Here is a 19,945-nt window from a genome sequence, read left to right as displayed (position 1 = left end):
ACACAGTCCCTACAGGAACACTGAGACGTTACCCTCCCTTTTCAAAACCCCTCTGCAGCTACAGGAATGCAGGAACACACCCCTCTACTTTAAAGTCTGGCCCCTTTAAAAAAGCCAGTCTGTATCCACAGGAGAATCTCCCCACTGCTACTGGGACTCTGCTTTCAACATCTGTCTGTCAGTTTGTCAGTCTGTCTATCAATCAGTCAGCACCAGGGGTATTCTAAATAGATAGCTGCTATATTGATCCCTGTCTGTAGGACCAGGTGTACTGTGTACTAGTCGTGACGGTGACCCAGCCTGGGCTCTCAGGACTGGTTTGTGCTGAAGGCTGAAGACTAGGAAGTGTGAGGATGGGGGTGTGGATCAGAAAAGTGGTCCTCTCTCTGCTGATGCTACAACTGGCCACGACTGTCACAGCACAAGGCATTGGTGAGTACCTCAACCTATCACCTATCAATACCCCTCTCTGACTTATCAAAATGCTCCTAAAATAGTAAACCAGTAACCTTTATTTGTTGTAGTACCTTATCAATATACTCAATCTGTACCTTCTTAATCTACTGAGTCTTTTATTTCTTAATCTATAACTTCTAAATCTACTCAATCTACACTAAATCTGAATATCTAACTTTGCTTCTCTGAATCTGTCATTTCTCCATTACTCATTAAATCATGCATTTTGCAGTGATTTTCTGATGAATTATAATGATATATTTAGCAGGGCCTCAGTTAAAATGATCTGTAAATAGCCCACCCAACTACCTCATCCCCATATTGTTATTTATGTTTTGCTCCTTTGCACCCCAGTATCTCTACTTGCACATTCATCTTCTGCACATCTATCACTCCAGTGTTTAATTGCTAAATTGTCATTATTTCGCCACTAAGGCCTATTTATTGCCTTACCTCCCTTATCTTACTTAATTTGCACACACTGTATATAGACATTTCTATTGTGTTATTGACTGTACGTTTGTTTATTGAATGTGTAACTCTGTGTTGTTTGTGTTGCATTGCTTTGCTTTATCTTGGCCAGGTCGCAGTTGTAAATGAGAACTTGTTATCAACTGGCCTACCTAGTTAAATAAAGGTGAAAAAAAAAAGGACTTTAATGGGTTTGGGTTTAATGCATTGTGTTGTGGAAAAGGTCACATACTATCGATAGGGTGACCCAAATATAATGACACTGATTGGCTTTAGGAAAGTGTGCAATAACTTAATTTCTCTGGAGTCCAAACGCATCAATTTTTCCATACAAACACACATCTCTTAGTATTATTCCAGAATTTGGGTCATGGCTGTAGAAGCAGTGGACTTGTTCCAGTGGAAAGAGTTTACTGCTGGCCCTTTGGTCAATCTGCCACGCCATAAAACAGTGGTTAACACACACACACACACACACACACACACACACACACACACACACACACACACACACACACACACACACACACACACACACACACACACACACACAACCACTTCATAAAGCCCTGACACTCAGCACGAGCAGCTCTACAGCTCATCAGTAATTGCCACAAGCATGACGTCACACACTTAATAAACTCACTAATAACAGTCACACACGCATGACTTCTGAATAAACGTTGTCTCTGTGTTGTTTGTGTGTGTCCTGTGTTAGTGTACGACCTGCTGGTGTCTCCAGACTGCCTGCCTGACCTGACGCAGGGAGGGCTGAAGAATAAAGGTCTGGATGAGGCCTTCCTCCTCTCCTCCTTCAGGCTCCATAGCAAGTCCCCCTCTCATCTCTACAGCATCATCAACCCCAGGGACAACAGCAAGTACCTGGAGTTCACCCTGCAGGCCAAACTCAACAAGGGTAAACACTGCCGTGCTGTCTGTCTCAATTTACAAATGGGATCATACATCTAAATCAAATCTTCCTCCTTCTCTCCCTCCCTCTTCGATTATCATTCCTAAGCAACTAACTGACCTTTCCCTCAGTGACGATCCGTTACCAGAAGACTGATGGTAGGGCTGGCACCACCAGTTTTAGCCACCCCTCTCTGGCGGACGGCAAGGAGCATCATGTGATGATCCATGCCAGCGGTCTGCAGAGAGGACCAGGTCGTATGGCGGTCTACGTAGACTGTAGACTGGCTCACACTGTGGACGAGCTGCCTGCTGCCTTCGGGTCGCTGACACCTGGACACAACAAGGTGGCGCTTAGGACCCTGCAGCCCACCGGGCAGGTAGGACACAAGACTAGCATAGGTACAGATGAGTACGATTTCTTTTGTTGTGTTGTCACTCACCAACCACTTGTCCACCTGTCTCTGTCAGGATGAGTTGACGGACCTGAAACTGGTGATAGAGGACACGATAGATAACGTCGCTACGCTCCAGGACTGCAGCAGACAGCAGAGCGAGTCTCTGGGTACTATTCAGCTACTGGGTAAGAACGCAAGCCTGTTATAAGCTGCCTGAAACATGACTTGACCGTTCCTGACGTCACATTGTGGGTCTCTGACATACTGTACATTTGACCCACTTGAGACCCGCATCATAAACCATCAAGTCATGTAGTCTGTATGATGGAACATAGAAATACACTTTAGCTAAACTGTAGCTAAAGACTACATTTCCCACAGGCCTCCAGGCAGGTGGACAGGATCCGTCTCAGATGTTAGAGCTCCACAAGATGATGTCAGAGATGAAGGACCTGCTCCTCCAGCAGGTACATCACCTGCCTTACAGTAGACATGCTGTTGTACCCTCACCTTTCAAGGCACCGCCATTTGTCTTTTTCTCTGTGTCTACAGTAAACTGGTATTTTCTTTCCCCCGTAAAAGATTAAGGAGACCACATTCCTCAAAAACACCATCTCAGAGTGTCTGGCATGTGGTAAGCTGTCCTCTTAGATCTATTACTACTAATACAGTGTTACTGTTACTGCTTAGGACTAATGCTTTCTGATGATAATGAATTACTTGCTCTTATTTTAGCTGTCAACTGAAACCGGATCAATAAGATACTGATGAGACTGATACTGATTGAGGATACTCAGGTTGTGTGTGATGTTATATTATACATGCGTGTGTCTCTGTCTGTAGGTCTGGGTGACAACATGGCGTCAGGCCCAGGTACAGGTCCACGGTCAGGCCCGTCCAAGTGTAGTCCAGGTATGTGTTTCAATCAGGACATGTGTATCCCGGCCGAGGGAGGACGCTTCACCTGCGCCCCCTGCCCTGACGGATACACTGGAGACGGAGTTCACTGTGATGACGTGAACGAGGTAGGGGGGGTGTGTGTGTTACCGGGTCAGTTTAACCTTTAACCCCTACTTCCCCAGCGTATGGTGTGAGCGCTAACGTGTGTGTGTTGCAGTGCCAGTTTAACCCCTGCTTCCCCGGCGTGAGGTGTGTGAACACAGCTCCTGGGTTCCGCTGTGAGAGATGCCCTCTGGGATACACTGGTCTTGAGATCAACGGAGTGGGAGTGTCCTACGCACAGTCACACAAACAGGTAACGTATAGTCACTCAAACAGGTAAAAAACAGTCAGACAAACAGGTAACGTATAGTCCCTCAAACAGGTAAAAAACAGTCAGACAAACAGGTAACGTATAGTCACTCAAACAGGTAAAAAACAGTCAGACAAACAGGTAACGTATAGTCCCTCAAACAGGTAAAAAACAGTCAGACAAACAGGTAACGTATAGTCACTCAAACAGGTAAAAAACAGTCAGACAAACAGGTAACGTATAGTCCCTCAAACAGGTAACGTATAGTCACTCAAACAGGTACCACACAGTCACACAAACAGGTACCACACAGTCACACAAACAGGTACCACACAGTCACACAAATTGATACCACACAGTCACACAAACAGGTACCACACAGTCACACAAACAGGTACCACACAGTCACGCAAATTGATATCACACAGTCACACAAACAGGTACCACACAGTCACACAAATTGATACCACACAGTCACACAAACAGGTACCACACAGTCAGACAAACAGGTACCACACAGTCACACAGGCTGGAACCACACAGTCACACAAATTGATACCACACAGTCACACACAAACAGGTACCACACAGTCACACAAATTGATACCACACAGTCACACACAAACAGGTACCACACGTGCAAATTGCTGATGAACAGTAATAGGCACATGGTATAGAGTGTGTTATACTTAAGAGAGCTGCTGTTTTTTAAACATTTTTTAACCTTTTTAACTAGGCAAGTCAGTTAAGAACAAATTCTTATTTTCAATGACGACCTAGAAACGGTGGATTAACTGCCTTGTTCATGGGCAGAGCGACAGACTTTTACCTTGTCAGCTCAGGGATTCAATCTTGCAACCTTGGTTACAAGTCCAATGCTCTAACCACTAAGCTACCTGCCACCCCACTAGGCTGTCTGCTGCATTGTTACAGTCAATGGTGTAGTGGAGGGATTATGCAGGTATACACCATAGACCCACTTTTTCTGTGGCCATTGCATATATTCACTTCTTAATACACACAATGAGTATCAAAGTAGTGTGGTGGAGGTATAGCCTGTATCAATTAATAAGGCGGATGAAACAGATTCAAAGAATGCTTAGCTTAATATGTTGATCAACTATTATTTCTTCTCATTTTAAGTACAGAAATGTGCAGATGGCTAAAAAACGTTCTATAATGCGCACCACACATGCGAGCGGTATCATGGGCAGAGATTGAAATATCCGTTAGTCATTTAGAATGCAACAACTATCGTGGGTTGCTAATATGACTACAATAATGCCTTTGCCTGCAAGACAATGAAAGAAAGTTCATTTGAAAACTAATAGAACAGGAGAGCGCATATGAGGAAGTCTTTATAAAATAATTACCTCCACGTTTATATGGTGGGATTTTGGCTATAGGCTTCTTTGAAGCAACGCAAAACAAGCCGAATAATATGAAGTAAAACATATATAGCGATGCTAATGATTGGCCTAATTGTCTTCTGGTGGTTGGAAAGGCGTTCTCAAAAACCTTCTCAATTAAATGTTAACTAGCTACAATGTAGCCCATGCCTACCTGGCAGAATGATATCATGACTATTTGCATCAATCCAGTGGCCATTTGTTTTGCCAACTTGTGCTCTACAGAAACACTGCTAACCAAACAACAGTACTATACACTCAAAAAATGTAAATGTCTTAGATTTTTCCCAGACCTCAAAAGTGGTCTCCTGATGTGGTTTAAACATTGCTGTGGACTTAGAACATCAAATGTTGTTGATCCCCCCCTCCCAAAATGTAATAGACTTTGAGAGACCTCTCTAGGTTTCTTCCTAGGTTTTGGCCTTTCTAGGGAGTTTTTCCTAGCCACCGTGCTTCTACACCTGCATTGCTTGCTGTTTGGGGTTTTAGGCTGGGTTTCTGTACTTTGAGATATCAGCTGATGTACGAAGGGCTATATAAATACATTTGATTTGATTTGATTTGAGAGCGAAACCTGTGAATTTCTGACTCAGTTGACAGCCTCATTTATCAGCCTACTTGCACAGTACAGCTTGGGTTGGCCTGACTGTGAAAGACCAATATGGGATTTATCATTTTAGGTCATTCAGAGTGTATGTCACTGTTTGTCACAGAATTTTTCACACAGGGTGCCTTTCCTTCATCGGGTGGGCCCTTTGGTAATTTTTACCCACTTCTCCAAGCACCACTACACCACTGGTTACTGTGTGTGTGTGTGTATTCCTCTCCATGTGTGTCGGTAGGTGTGTGATGACGTAGATGAATGCCAGGGTCCTCCAGACAACGGAGGCTGCACCGCCAACTCTCACTGCCACAACACCAGGGTAAGAGTCACAGCAGCTTGAATATTCCCATTCAAGCCTGTTGATAATAGGCCTGAGATGAAGCCTGGGCCTGTATTTGTTGTCTCTCCCAGGGTTCATTCCATTGTGGGGAGTGTAAGAGTGGCTTCTCTGGGGACCAGGTGAGCGGCTGCAGTGGTGGGAGGCTCTGTGGGAATGGCCAGCCCAACCCCTGTGACAGCAATGCACAGTGTGTAGTTGAGAGAGACGGGAGTGTTAGCTGCGAGGTGAGAACACACACACACGTGACACTAATGCGCAGTCAATCCAAGATCAAATCCAAAACCTTTCCTCTTCCGTCCGTCAGTGTGACATAGGGTGGGCAGGTAATGGCTATGTGTGTGGGAAGGACACAGACATCGATGCTTACCCAGACGACAAGCTAAGGTGCAGGGACAACAACTGTAAGAAGGTAAAATCCAGCTCCATCTACTTCTTTACCTCTCCTTCTACCTCTCCCTCCCTCTTACCCTCTCTCTCTCCCCCATAGTAAGGCAGCCTCCATGTTTGTTTCCAGGACAACTGTATGTTTGTTCCTAACTCTGGCCAAGAGGACGCAGACAGGGACGGGCTCGGGGACGCCTGTGATGATGACGCTGATAGCGACGGCATCGTTAACATAGAGGTACAAGCACACAACTGTTACACGCCTTTCGGGTATAGTGCATTCACAATCAAGTAGGATACACCTTTAACATGTGCAGTAACTCTGTCTCTGTGTAACTCAGGATAACTGTTGGCTGCATCCTAACGTGAACCAGATGAACAGCGATAAGGATCTCCATGGCGACGCGTGTGACAACTGCTTGACGACGGAGAACCCTGATCAACGAGACACGGACAAGGACGGGCTAGGCGATGACTGTGACGATGACATGGATGGAGACGGTGTGTGTGTGTGTGTGTGTGTGTGCTTTGACGTGCCTTCCCCAGGCTTTTGTCATTAGAGAGTTGGAGACGGAAGGAAATTCTACCACAGCTAGTGATTGGTTTTAAGGTAGTGACCGTAGCAGTACTCTTTCACACCGAGACGTCTTTATCCATGACGTTTTCCCCAAAACCACAATTAGTCTGAGGTCAGTCTAGCTGTCTGGTTGAAAACAGTCTCCTGTCTCCAGCGGTTCCAGACATTTTCACTGTCTTCAACAGAGCAGAGCCATATCTGTTGAATCCATTCACATCCTCTCAGTCTGTTTCAGTCTGTCTTCCATCAAAGTCTGCTACCTATTAACTGATCTGTGTACAGGGGAAACAGGAGCTGGGGGTAGGGTTCCGCCTCATAAAGTTCTAAACACTAGTAAAAACATTGATTTAAATGAGTTCCCATTTCTCAATGTAATTGATCCATTTGGAATTGTGCTCTTTAGCTACTAGATTAACTTTTTGTTTTTGTTTTACGCTCATTTGTTCCATTGGCAGATGCAGTGAAACTGTGCCCTGGTTTAATGTGTGTGTGTGTGTGTGTGTGTTTGTGTGCGTGCGTTTGGTGTTTCCTGCCTGTGCACTGGGGCAGGTCTCCAACCTCTTGATCGTTTGGTCATGTCTACCCCTCTAACACTTGGTCATGTCTGTCTCTGCAAAAAAAAAAAAAATCCATTATAAACCCTGCCAGCAGCCAGTGGAAACTATTCAACTCTGCCCTGAACAAACACTGTCATCTGGGGCCCGAGGACACTAAACACTCAGACTAGAAAAATAACTGTGTCTGTGTTTTTATCTGCATTTGTGTTTTTGTGGTCAGGTCTGAAGAACATTCTGGATAACTGCCAGCGTGTGGCCAACCTAGACCAGAGGGACAGAGACAACGATGGGGTGGGAGACGCCTGTGACAGCTGCCCTGACATGGTCAACCCCAACCAGGTAACCGTAAAACAACAACAACTCAACCACAACAGAACCATAGCACAACTACAACACAACCACAACACTGCACAACACAACCACAACACAACCATGGCACCACAACCTACAGGTAAAATATCCTACCAAATATCAAACCTTTACCCCAACCCCAGACTGAAACCCACTGTTAATGTAGCCAGTATCAGGGTAGTGCAGCCTCATGACATTATTGAATAATATTTATGTTTCTTCTCCCACAGTCAGATGTTGATGATGATCTTGTAGGAGACACATGTGACACCAACATAGACAGGTAGATCCTTCTATAAACATATCCACACCTTTAGAAGTGAATCTTACTGATAGTGAGTGTACTGGGTTGACTTTGACTCTCCTCTCTATCAGTGATGGGGACGGTCACCAGAACACTAAGGACAACTGTCCTACAGTCATCAACTCCTCCCAGCTGGACACAGATAAGGACGGACAGGGAGACGAGTGTGACGATGACGATGACAACGATGGTATCCTGGACCAAGCAGACAACTGCAGACTGGTGGTCAACCCTGACCAGACAGATGAGGACAGTCAGTCACAACACTGATCCTCTTCCTTCCCGTTGTATTATAGCAATGCTCTCTCTAGTCTAGTTGTTCTTCAGTGTGTGTGTGTGTGTGTGTGTGTGTGTGTGTCTGTGTGTGTGTCACAAAGACCTAGCTGGCTCAATGATGCATTGACATACAGTACACTAATCCGGCGTATGTGTGTGTGTGTGTGTTCCAGATGACGGCGTGGGTGATACGTGTGCAGGGGACTTTGACCAGGACAAGGTGATTGACAGGATAGACAACTGTCCAGAGAATGCTGAGGTCACCCTGACAGACTTCAGAGCCTATCAGACGGTAGTACTGGACCCTGAGGGTGACGCCCAGATTGATCCCAACTGGGTGGTTCTCAACCAGGTGACCTTATCGTCATTAAACATGCTAACATTTTAGTCATCTAGCAGATATTGAGTAACAATAACAGTTGTAGGGTCAAAGAGCATGAAGTACACCATTCGATCCTCGATTGAGTTATTTTATTAAGTTTGATCTATGCTGTGTACAGTAGGTAGTGGAGTACTCTCTAATATGTCATCTGTAGTATCATAACTTTCTCTCTCCTTCTCTCCCCAGGGTATGGAGATAGTCCAGACTATGAACTCTGACCCTGGCCTCGCTGTAGGTAAGACAACTCTCAGTTCCCATTTGACAGGCGGATGTCCACCCTCTCTGCCACTCACTCTGTATGTGTAGGCCCCACATTGTTCAGTGTGTGTGTGTGTGTGTGTGACAAAGGAGCTGTTCGTGGAGCGGGTCGAGAGCTTCAAGTTCCTTGGTGTCCACATCACCAACAAACTATTATGGTCCAAACACACCAAGACAATCGTGATGAGGGCCCGACAACACCTTTTCCCCCTCAGGAGACTGAAAAGATTTGGCATGGGTCCCCAGATCCTCAAAAAGTTATACAGCTGCACCATCGAGAGCATCCTGACCGGTTGCATCACCGCCTGATATGGCAACTGCTCAGGCGTAAGACGCCACAGAGGGTAGTGCGTACGGCTCAGTACATCACTGGGGCCAAGCTTCCTGCCATCCAGGACCTCTATACCAGGCGGTGCCAGAGAAAAGCCCCCAAAATTGTCTGAGACCCCAGTCACCTGCTCTGGCAAGCGCTACCGGAGCGCCAAGTCTAGGACCAAAAGGTTCCTTAACAGCTTCTACCCCCCAGGCAATAAGACTGCTGAACAATTAATCAAATGTCCACCCGTACTATTTACATTGACCCCCCACTTTGTTTTTACACTGCTGCTACTCGCTGTGTATTATCTATGCAGTCACTTCACCCCTACCTACATGTACAAATTACCTCAACCAACCTGTACCCCCGCACATTGACTCGATACCAGTAACCCCTGTATATAGCCTTAATATTGTTATTTTATTGTGTTACTTTTTATAATTTTTTACTTTAGTTTATTTGGTAAATATTTTCTTAACTCTTCTTGAACTGCACTGCTGGTTAAGGGCTTGTAAGTAAGCATTTCATGGTAAGGTCTACTTTTGTTGTATTTGGCGCATGTGACAAATACAGTTGGATTTGATGTAATAAGCCTGTGTTGTGTGTATGTGTGTGCGTGTCTGTGTGTAGGCTACACAGCGTTCAGTGGGGTGGACTTTGAGGGCACGTTCCACGTGAACACATTGACTGATGATGACTATGCAGGCTTCATCTTCGGCTACCAGGACTCCTCCTCCTTCTACGTGGTCATGTGGAAACAGACTGAGCAGACCTACTGGCAGGCTGTACCCTTCAGAGCTGTGGCTGAGCCTGGCATACAGCTCAAGGTAACAAATACAAATAAATGGTCACATACACCAGATAGGTGCAGTTTTACAGGGTCAGCCATGGTAGTACAGTGCCCCTGGAGCAAATTAGGGTTAAGTGCCTTGCCCAAGGACACATTTTTCACTTTGTCGACTCAGGTATTCGAACCAGCAACCTTTCGTTTACTGGCCCAATGCTATAATGGCTAGTGTACCTGGTGCCCTATAGGTCTAGGGAAGGTATAGGGGTGTATGTGTGCTACTGTGCTTCTACATCTGCATTGCTTGCTGTTTGGAGTTTTAGGTTGTGTTTCTGTATAGCAGTTTGTGACATCAGCTGATGTAAAAAAGGCTTTCTAAATATTGATTGATTTACATGGGCTCCTGAGTGGTGCAGCGGTCTAAGGCATCTCAGTGTTAGAGGTGTCACCACAAACACCCTGGTTTGAATTCAGGCTGTATCACAACCGGCTGTGATTGGGAGTCCCATAGGGCGGCGCACAATTGGTCCGGGGTTGGCCCGGTGTAGACTGTCATTGTAAATAAGAATTTGTTCTTAAAATTTGTTCTTAACTGACTTGCCTAGTTAAATAAAAGTTTAATCAATCTCAAAAGGCTTCTGACCTTTCTTTCTTACCGTGTCCTACCTCTCCCTCCCTCCTCCAGGCAGTGAAGTCTAAGACAGGTCCAGGGGAGTACCTGAGGAACTCCCTGTGGCATACAGGAGACACCAACGACCAGGTACGTCTGCTGTGGAAGGACAAGAGGAACGTGGGTTGGAAGGACAAGGTGTCCTACCGCTGGTATCTACAGCACAGACCACAGGTTGGATACATCAGGTGAGAGAAACACAACCACACACTACAGTCTGGAAAACTCGACCCTAGGCAACACAGTGACTAGGCAACACAGTGACTAGGGTCTGGTTTAAATTATGGACTCTTATGGACAGGAACTACGTCAGGCAAAAAATCTTTGCAGTGGTTTTAGTTGAGGTAGCCACTTGCGAAATGCACTCATTAAAAAACCCTCCGTGATCTCTATCTTGCTAGTTACTATTTTGTATTTGATTAAAGCAGATTAAGTAGTGATGTAGCCAGTGAGGTAGTTCCTCTATGCCTAGAGTCCATAATTGAAACCAGACCTTGGTCACTGTGTTGGCTAGGGTCGGGTTTGGAGACGACACACCCACTAACACACATCCACACAAACACTCTGAACCATGTGTGTGTTTTCTGTTCAGGGCGCGTTTCTATGAGGGTCCCAACCTGGTAGCAGATTCTGGGGTGAAGATAGACAACAGTATGCGAGGAGGGAGACTGGGAGTCTTCTGTTTCTCCCAGGAAAACATCATCTGGTCCAACCTCAAGTACCGCTGCAATGGTGAGTGACAGCCCACTCAGCCAAATAGCAGATAGATACAGAGACTAGCGCCGGTCACAGCACTCTGATAGGACAGAAGCTGTCTAAGTATTGTCATTGCTACAGGATGTTTAAGTCAACACCTCTCTGTTCTGTTTGTCCCTCTACAGACACCATCCCTGAAGATTACCAGGAGTACAGTGCCCGGAACACTGAATAAACACACCGAGCGTGGAAGAGAGAAGGAACAGAGAAGAGATATTGGAAGGGGGTGTTAGAGGACAGAAAAATGAGGATGGGACAGAGAAGAGAGGGGGAGAAAGAGAGGAAGAGGGAAAAGGAGGAGAGAGAGGGGGGGGGGCATTATGAGAGGAGCAAGGCTTTTAAAGGGGCTTTCCACAAGCAATCATCCCTTTTATAAAAGCATTATTATTACTGCTAGACTTTTGCCTGGTATGAAGACTGATGTCTACTCATCAGGGCAACAGACTTCCAGACATGACTTGTTAATGCTGTGTCTACACACGCTATACTGTACTGTACATGTGGAAATGGTTCAACTAAAAGACTGATGTAGATTGTAGTGAACCTGTATATGTCTACTATCTGAGGTGAGGGTTATTGTATCTAGGGGTTCAAACTGTAGTTAGGGTCTCTCCTATTTCTGCCATTGGAGGAAAACAAAGACAAGGGAAATAGATGAAGGAGCTGGTATTGACTGCTCTTACATTAAAACAACCGATGTCCATCATACGTTACATTCAATAGATGTCATTATTTGTTCAGTTAATCTATGAATAAATATTCTGAGCATTTGGTAAAACACCCTCTCTGAGTCTTTTGTTTGGTGTTACTAAATGGAACATATTGCTAGTTGTTGTTGAATAGAATGCACTGGGATATCTACCCCAAGCCACTGTAATTCAAGCTGAGGCTATCAATGATCACTTTACACAAACACACAAGACGAAATGAAAAGGTGTCCGTTTTATTTTTGTGTTTAGGACTAAATCAAATTGTGTACAGAGAATTAGTGCGAGCAGTGTTTGGAAACATGCACGCGCACACACACACACACACACACACACACACACACACACACATACACTCAATTTTCTTCACAGAGCAAAACTCACTAACGCAAGTGCTCCTGTGCAAATAAAATGAGACAAACACACTCACACTCCTGTGCACACACCTAGTGGTCATCTTAACAATGGAGAACATAAAATGGACCACAACATGTCATGTATGGCAGCGCACAGCCCAATCAGAAGGTTTGGTTTTGATCCCTAATGAGTTAACATGAGGTTGACCAGTTGGTGTAGAGCTGAGCTGCAGTAGAGCACCACATCCTGTCTATCTGGATCCTCCACAGGAGACAGGATAAAAAAACACAACTGGTCTGAAATGACATGTGGACAGAATCTGCTAATAGCAAAAAAGGAAGTGATCAGTCAACATATTTTATACCAGGGTTCCAGTCAATTCAGCATCATTCAGTAAAGGGAAGTGAAATTCTATTTCACAATTATTGTACTTCTTTTAATGGAAGCATTCCATTGTTTAATTGAAATTCCAACAACCCTCCATGACATCACTGAATGGATAATGAATGGAGCCTAACCCTGTACACATCCTATCCCTCCAGACGGGTTTAATCCCTTCATAACAACGGCTGAGGTGAAGAAACTTCAGTCACAGTGGAAACCTTATGGCATAAATATGCCTCAACAAACTGCTGGCTCATAGGGTTATCTGATTATTCTATTCAGCAAAGTCCACTGATATTTATCTCATCTGAAATCTAAGGGAAAAAAGACATACATCTTAAATATCACAATTTTCAAGTTGTTTTTCTTCAACAAATACCAATATATTAAACCAAAGTGTACATATTTCATATTAGTATCAAAAGGGTTATATACTGTAGGTTTGTAAGTATGAAAACAGAAAAGCATAATAGCTGAATGGTTTGGAGTTCTGGAGAATAGTTTCTTGCTCCCTGTCAGGCAAGTCTTAGTCTGGGTTTGTTCAGTCAATAACATCAACAACCAGTGTTGAGTAACCACCACTACACACTGAGTAACCACCACTACACACTGAGTAACCACCACTACACACTGAGTAACCACCACTACACACTAAGGTCCCGGTTCATGGCCCATATCCCCTTCCCCTTCTATTTTCACACACCCGAAAGGAGCTCTGTAGGTAACCCTTCATCAGCAACAGAGAGCACACCAAGCACGTTTCTAGGGCCGAGGAGTTGGAGGATTGCAGCAGTTATAGAGGGAGAAGATACTCGGGTGAAAAACTTGAGCATGTCTGTTCCTTGTTTCTGAGATCTACCTTTGGCAAACGTTTTAAATCAAACTGTTGATTTTCCCCTCCATGATTGCAGCTCCCGTCAACAGTAGTGACTCTCTGGTCCCACAGTCCTCTACCTGCCAGCCGGCGCTCTGCTAGTCAGAGAGGCTTATTTGGAAAACACAACTGTACAATAAATGTGTGTGTACAAACGACTGGCATTTAAAGTTCTGGCTCAAAAGGAGCGTTGATATAATCGGTCCTATTTACTCCTAACTAACACGTTTCACATGACTGTGTGACCTAAAGACAGGCAAATCAAATCAAAACAGCTTGTTTAATTGCATAGAAAAAGTATTCTACAAAAGGGTTGAATAACAAGCAAGCTGGGCCTCCCGAGTGGCGCAGTGGTCTAAGGCACTGCATCGCAGTGCTAGCTGTGCCACTAGAGATTCTGGGTTCAAGTCTAGGCTCTGTCGTAGCCGGCCGCGACTGGGAGACCCATGGGGCGGCGCACAATTGGCCCAGCGTTGTCCGGGTTAGGGGAGGGTTTGGTCGGTAGGGATGTTCTTGTCCCATCGCTCACAAGCAACTCCTGTGGCGGGCCGGGCGCAATGCGTATGGTGTTTCCTCCGACACATCAGTGAGGCTGGCTTCTGGGTTAAGTGGGCATTGTGTCAAGAAGCAGCTTGGTTGGGTTGTGTTTCGGAGGATGCACGGCTCTCGATCTTCGCCTCTCCCGAGTCCAAACGGGAGTTGCAGCGATGAGACAAGACTAACTACCAATTAGATCCCACGGAATTGGGGGAAAAAAGGGGTAAACAAAATCAAGAAAATAACAAGCAAGCTGATGTATGAGCCTGAGAAATGAAACTTCTCTTCATGGGAATAAAAGAATAACAGAGACCAAGTATGGGAATCACACATATAAGCAAACATGTAAACAGGGTTGAAATGATATTGGTGCTGGACACTCCCATAACAGAATCTGGGCACCTCTAGGACCATGGGGAGCCACATACATTATTGTATGAACATTGGTCCAGCCCATTGTTTTAGGCACCCCCAAGAGTCAAGCTATGAGTCCAACCTGAATGTAACACCATACATCAATAATAGTAAAAATGAAAGACATCAAATGCCTTCCCGGCAACAATAGCTGAAAGTATTCATAACTGGTCAAAAATTCAATATAAAACACTAAAACATTAAAAACCAAACGCAACACAAAAAACCCATGTAGAAAGCTGAACATAATGTTGGGCTGTGTTTCGGTGTCTGCATGTGTGTGTGTTAGGCCTCGAAGCGTTTGGGGCAGACCATGGGGGCGAGCAGGGTCCACATGTAGAGGATGAGACAGACCCAGCAGGACGCCATCTTGATCCAGAACACAGACCAACTGCCATCCAGCAGCTTCTCTATCTTATGGTTGTCATAGCTACGGGAAAACAAACATAGCATACTCTTAGCTTTACACAACATTGTAATTAGTGGAATAAATAAAGAAACAAAGTTTCCCTAGTAACTCTACTACTAACTGGGACCAAGTTAAAGTTTCCCCGGTAGGCTAACTCGTCTACGAACTGAAGCTATAATTAAAGTTCCCCAGTGACTATTCTACTAACTGAAGCTATAATTAAAGTTCCCCAGTGACTATTCTACGAACTGAAGCTATAATTAAAGTTCCCCAGTGACTATTCTACTAACTGAAGCTATAATTAAAGTTCCCCAGTGACTATTCTACTAACTGAAGCTATAATTAAAGTTCCCCAGTGACTATTCTACTAACTGAAGCTATAATTAAAGTTCCCCAGTGACTATTCTACGAACTGAAGCTATAATTAAAGTTCCCCAGTGACTATTCTACTAACTGAAGCTATAATTAAAGTTCCCCAGTGACTATTCTACTAACTGAAGCTATAATTAAAGTTCCCCAGTGACTATTCTACGAACTGAAGCTATAATTAAAGTTCCCCAGTGACTATTCTACTAACTGAAGCTATAATTAAAGTTCCCCAGTGACTATTCTACTAACTGAAGCTATAATTAATGTTCCCCAGTGACTATTCTACTAACTGAAGCTATAATTAAAGTTCCCCAGTGACTATTCTACTAACTGAAGCTATAATTAAAGTTCCCCAGTGACTATTCTACTAACTGAAGCTATAATTAAAGTTCCCCAGTGACTATTCTACGAACTGAAGCTATAATTAAAGTTCCCCAGTGACTATTCTACTAACTGAAGCTATAATTAAAGTTCCCCAGTGACTATTATACTAACGAGTTTCACAGTCACTCTACTGAAGCTATAATTAAAGTTCCCCAGTGACTATTCTACGAACTGAAGCTATAATTAAAGTTCCCCAGTGACTATTCTACTAACTGAAGCTATAATTAAAGTTCCCCAGTGACTATTCTACTAACTGAAGCTATAATTAATGTTCCCCAGTGACTATTCTACTAACTGAAGCTATAATTAGAGTTTCACAGTAACTCTACTAGCAGCACGAGTTTCCACAGTCACTCTACTAGTAGTAAAGGTTCCCACAGTAACTCTACTAGTAGTAAGGGTTTCCACAGTAACTCTACTAGTAGTAAGAGTTTCCACAGTAACTCTACTAGTAGTAAGAGTTTCCACAGTAACTCTACTAGTAGTAAGGGTTTCCCCAGTAACTCTACTAGCAGTAAGAGTTTCCACAGTAACTCTACTAGTAGTAAGGGTTTCCACAGTAACTCTACTAGTAGTAAGAGTTTCCACAGTAACTCTACTGGCAGTAAGAGTTTCCACAGTAACTCTACTAGCAGTAAGAGTTTCCACAGTAACTCTACTAGCAGTAAGAGTTTCCACAGTAAATATACTAGTAGTAAGGGTTTCCACAGTAACTCTACTAGTAGTAAGAGTTTCCACAGTAACTCTACTAGCAGTAAGAGTTTCCACAGTAACTCTACTAGTAGTAAGGGTTTCCACAGTAACTCTACTAGTAGTAAGGGTTTCCACAGTCACTCTGCTAGCAGTAAGGGTTTCCCCAGTAACTCTACTAGTAGTAAGGGTTTCCACAGTAACTCTACTAGTAGTAAGGGTTTCCACAGTAACTCTACTAGTAGTAAGAGTTTCCACAGTAACTCTACTAGTAGTTAGGGTTTCCACAGTAACTCTACTAGCAGTAAGAGTTTCCACAGTAACTCTGCTACTTACTGGAACCAGTTTGTGACAGTCATCATGACGTAGAGTGAACCCAGGAAGAAGACAAAGTGGAAGTAGGTGTAGCTGTAGATGGTTCCCTGTCTCTCATCATATAAAACATTTTGTCCTCCTCCAGTCTGCTCCTCATCATAGTCATCTGGACAACACAACAACACAGCAACGTTATTACGACCTTACATCATAGTCACAACCACAACAACGTTATTACGACCTTACATCATAGTCACAACCACAACATCACAGCGACGTTATTACAATCTTACATCATAACCACAACTTCACAGCAACATTATTACAACCTTACATCATAGTCACAACCACAACATCACAGCGACGTTATTACAATCTTACATCATAACCACAACTTCACAGCAACATTATTACAACCTTACATCATAGTCACAACCACAACAACACAGCGACGTTATTACGACCTTACATCATAACCACAACTTCACAGCAACATTATTACAACCTTACAACATAGTCACAACCACAACATCACAGCAACGTTATTACGATCTTACATCATAGTCACAACCACAACATCACAGCAACGTTATTACGATCTTACATCATAGTCACAACACAATCACAACCACACCACCCCACCCCTGGTCTCGGTCTCCAGTATCTATGCGGCAATAGTATATGTGCCAGGGGGCTAGGGTCAGTCTGTCCTATCTGGTGTAATTCTCCTGTTTAATCTGGTGTCCTGTGTGACCTTAGGTATGCTCCCTCTAATTATGCCATCCCTCTCTCTTTCTCTCTCTCCCCTCCTGGAGAACCTGAGCCTTAGGAACATGCCTCAGGACTACCTGGCCTGACAACTCCTGGCTGACTCTGTCCCCAGTCCACCTGGTCGTGCTGCTGATTCAATTTCTGCTGTTCTGCCTGTGGCTATGGAGCCCTGACCCGTTCACCGGTCGTGCTACCTTGTCCCGGACCTGCTGTTTTGACCTTCTCTCTCCCTCTCTCTATACCACACCTGCTGTCTCGACTTCTGAATGCTCGGCTATGAAAAGCCAACTGACATTTACTCCTGAGGTACTGACCTGTTGCACCCTCTATAACCACTGTGCTTATTATTTGACCCTGCTGGTCATCTAGGAACGTTTGAACATCTTGAAGAACGATCTGGCCTTAATGACAATGTACTCTTATCATCTTCACCCGGCACAGCCAAAAGAGGACTGGCCACCCCACAGAGTCTGGTTCCTCTCTAGGTGTCTTCCTAGGTTCATGCCTGTCTAGGGAATTTTTCATCTGCATTGCTTGCTGTTTGGGGTTTTAGGCTGGGTTTCTGTATCAGCCCTTGTGACGACTGCTGATATAAAAAGGGCTTTAGAAATGCATTTGACTGATTGATCAAAGCAACTTAATCAGTCAACACAACCACAATACCACAGCAACATTACATATAACACTTATGATGCAAAGAAAACCGCTGTTAAAATCATTATTATCATCACGATAAACTCAGCTCTATCCAATAAAACTCTCACTAATATTCCTGTTTTCCTTCCTTTTTCCTGGTCTCTAACCTCTATATTTCTCTCTCTCCGCTTTGCAGGACAGGAAACTCTCTGAAAATTACTGTCTACTGAGAAGGGCTTAAGTTTTTTTTATTTTTTTATCAAATGCATTGTTCTTAACTGTACACTTGTTACTCCCCCCCCCCCCCCCCCAAATATCTGTATAATACATTCATAAATGAAGTGACATGCTCTGCGCTGTTATTTCCCTGGCTGCAGTGCTGCTTTACCCCACCAGAGGGCAGCTGCAGCCTTCCCTCAGTTCTACTACTACTACTATCTGACTGGTCTATCTCCAACCACTAGTCATAGTCTCCTCCTGGTAACACTGACATCATTTATGTTTACTGACCAATGCTGTTCCTGCATCTTTACTGTTACTATGTGTATGAGAGAATATACAAGAACACTGCCTGTTTCTGGTGGTGTTACAGTAGTACAGTAGTATACTGAGGGCGATGGCATTTTATACAGAAAGCAGTGAGAGAAGGAGAAAGAGAGGGAGAGAAAGAATATGTTTGTATTTACCTGTGTCATCTCCAAAGCAGAAACAGCAGCGCGCTCTCTGCCGGAGAGAGGTGAGTTAGTACTTGTACAGGAATTAATCAACTAATCAACTATACATAGCCCTTACACTAAACGCACACGTGCACACCAGAGCATGTGAGCCGAGCTGGAGCAGATCGAGGAGTGGAGTGTGCCCAATTCGACTGGAGCCCAGAGTGAGTTTCCCAAAGGCTGGAGGGTCGGCCTTTTCGCCCGCTCCAGTAGCACTCACTTCACTTCACGAGCTCAGGGCATTCCTGGCCCAGCATGCATTTCTAGTCCACTTGTGTGCTGCTATAGCCCCTTTCTTTAGCTACTGTCATGGAGTTCACTAAATATTTTCATAAAGAAACTGATAAAACACGTTTGCGGACGACACAACAGTGGTAGGCTTGACTACCAACAACGACGAGACGGCCTACAGGGAGGAGGTGAGGGCCCTCGGAGTGTGGTGTCAGGAAAATAACCTCACACTCAACATCAACAAAACTAAGGAGATTACATTTACATTTAAGTCATTTAGCAGACGCTCTTATCCAGAGCGACTTACAAATTGGAGATGATTGTGGACTTCAGGAAACAGCAGAGGGAACAACCCCCTATCCACATCGATGGAACAGTAGTGGAGAGGGTAGTAAGTTTTAAGTTCCTCGGCGTACACATCACAGACAAACTGAATTGGTCCACCCACACAGACAGCATCGTGAAGAAGGCGCAGCAGCGCCTCTTCAACCTCAGGAGGCTGAAGAAATTTGGCTTGTCACCAAAAGCACTCACAGACTTCTACAGATGCACAATCGAGAGCATCCTGTCGGGCTGTATCACCGCCTGTCGTGTCGTGTACCTTGTATATATCGTTTAAAAATATATATTTTTAACATATTTTTCTTCGCATATCTTTTAAAATATTTTGTTAAACCTCAACTTCTAAATACTC

The 19,945-nt window shown here is 44.3% G+C and overlaps 2 protein-coding genes across 3 annotated transcripts in view; one reads left to right on the top strand and one right to left on the bottom strand.

The window, feature by feature from the left end:
* Window positions 1-14: 14 nt before the first annotated feature.
* On the top strand, window positions 15-12,232 carry thbs4a (thrombospondin 4a). The gene is made up of 22 exons (XM_029638027.2): window positions 15-432; window positions 1,646-1,843; window positions 1,969-2,216; window positions 2,308-2,419; window positions 2,616-2,701; window positions 2,817-2,868; window positions 3,078-3,259; window positions 3,352-3,489; window positions 5,738-5,818; window positions 5,911-6,063; window positions 6,144-6,248; window positions 6,354-6,461; window positions 6,565-6,724; window positions 7,578-7,696; window positions 7,939-7,991; window positions 8,084-8,265; window positions 8,462-8,640; window positions 8,857-8,905; window positions 9,875-10,071; window positions 10,717-10,889; window positions 11,294-11,433; window positions 11,583-12,232. Exons 1-22 carry the CDS (start codon window positions 354-356, stop codon window positions 11,630-11,632), a joined length of 2,844 nt encoding a protein of 947 aa, XP_029493887.1. The 5' UTR covers window positions 15-353; the 3' UTR covers window positions 11,633-12,232.
* A 152-nt stretch (window positions 12,233-12,384) lies between these two features.
* The window catches only part of serinc5 (serine incorporator 5), a 51,178-nt gene continuing 43,617 nt past the window's right edge, over window positions 12,385-19,945 (bottom strand). For both annotated transcript variants that reach the window (XM_065011630.1, XM_065011631.1), the window contains 3 exons: window positions 18,991-19,027; window positions 16,919-17,063; window positions 12,385-15,160 (listed from right to left, as the gene is read on the bottom strand). In XM_065011630.1, the coding sequence (XP_064867702.1) occupies window positions 15,016-15,160; window positions 16,919-17,063; window positions 18,991-19,027 (327 nt within the window). In that variant the 3' untranslated portion in view covers window positions 12,385-15,015. The remainder of the gene's footprint in view (window positions 15,161-16,918; window positions 17,064-18,990; window positions 19,028-19,945) is intronic.

Source organism: Oncorhynchus nerka, linkage group LG27, assembly GCF_034236695.1.
Source record: "Oncorhynchus nerka isolate Pitt River linkage group LG27, Oner_Uvic_2.0, whole genome shotgun sequence".
In the NCBI taxonomy this organism is placed as follows: Eukaryota; Metazoa; Chordata; class Actinopteri; order Salmoniformes; family Salmonidae; genus Oncorhynchus; species Oncorhynchus nerka.
The sequence above is the reverse complement of the archived record's forward strand: the minus strand, read 5'-3'. Positions and strand labels throughout refer to the sequence as shown.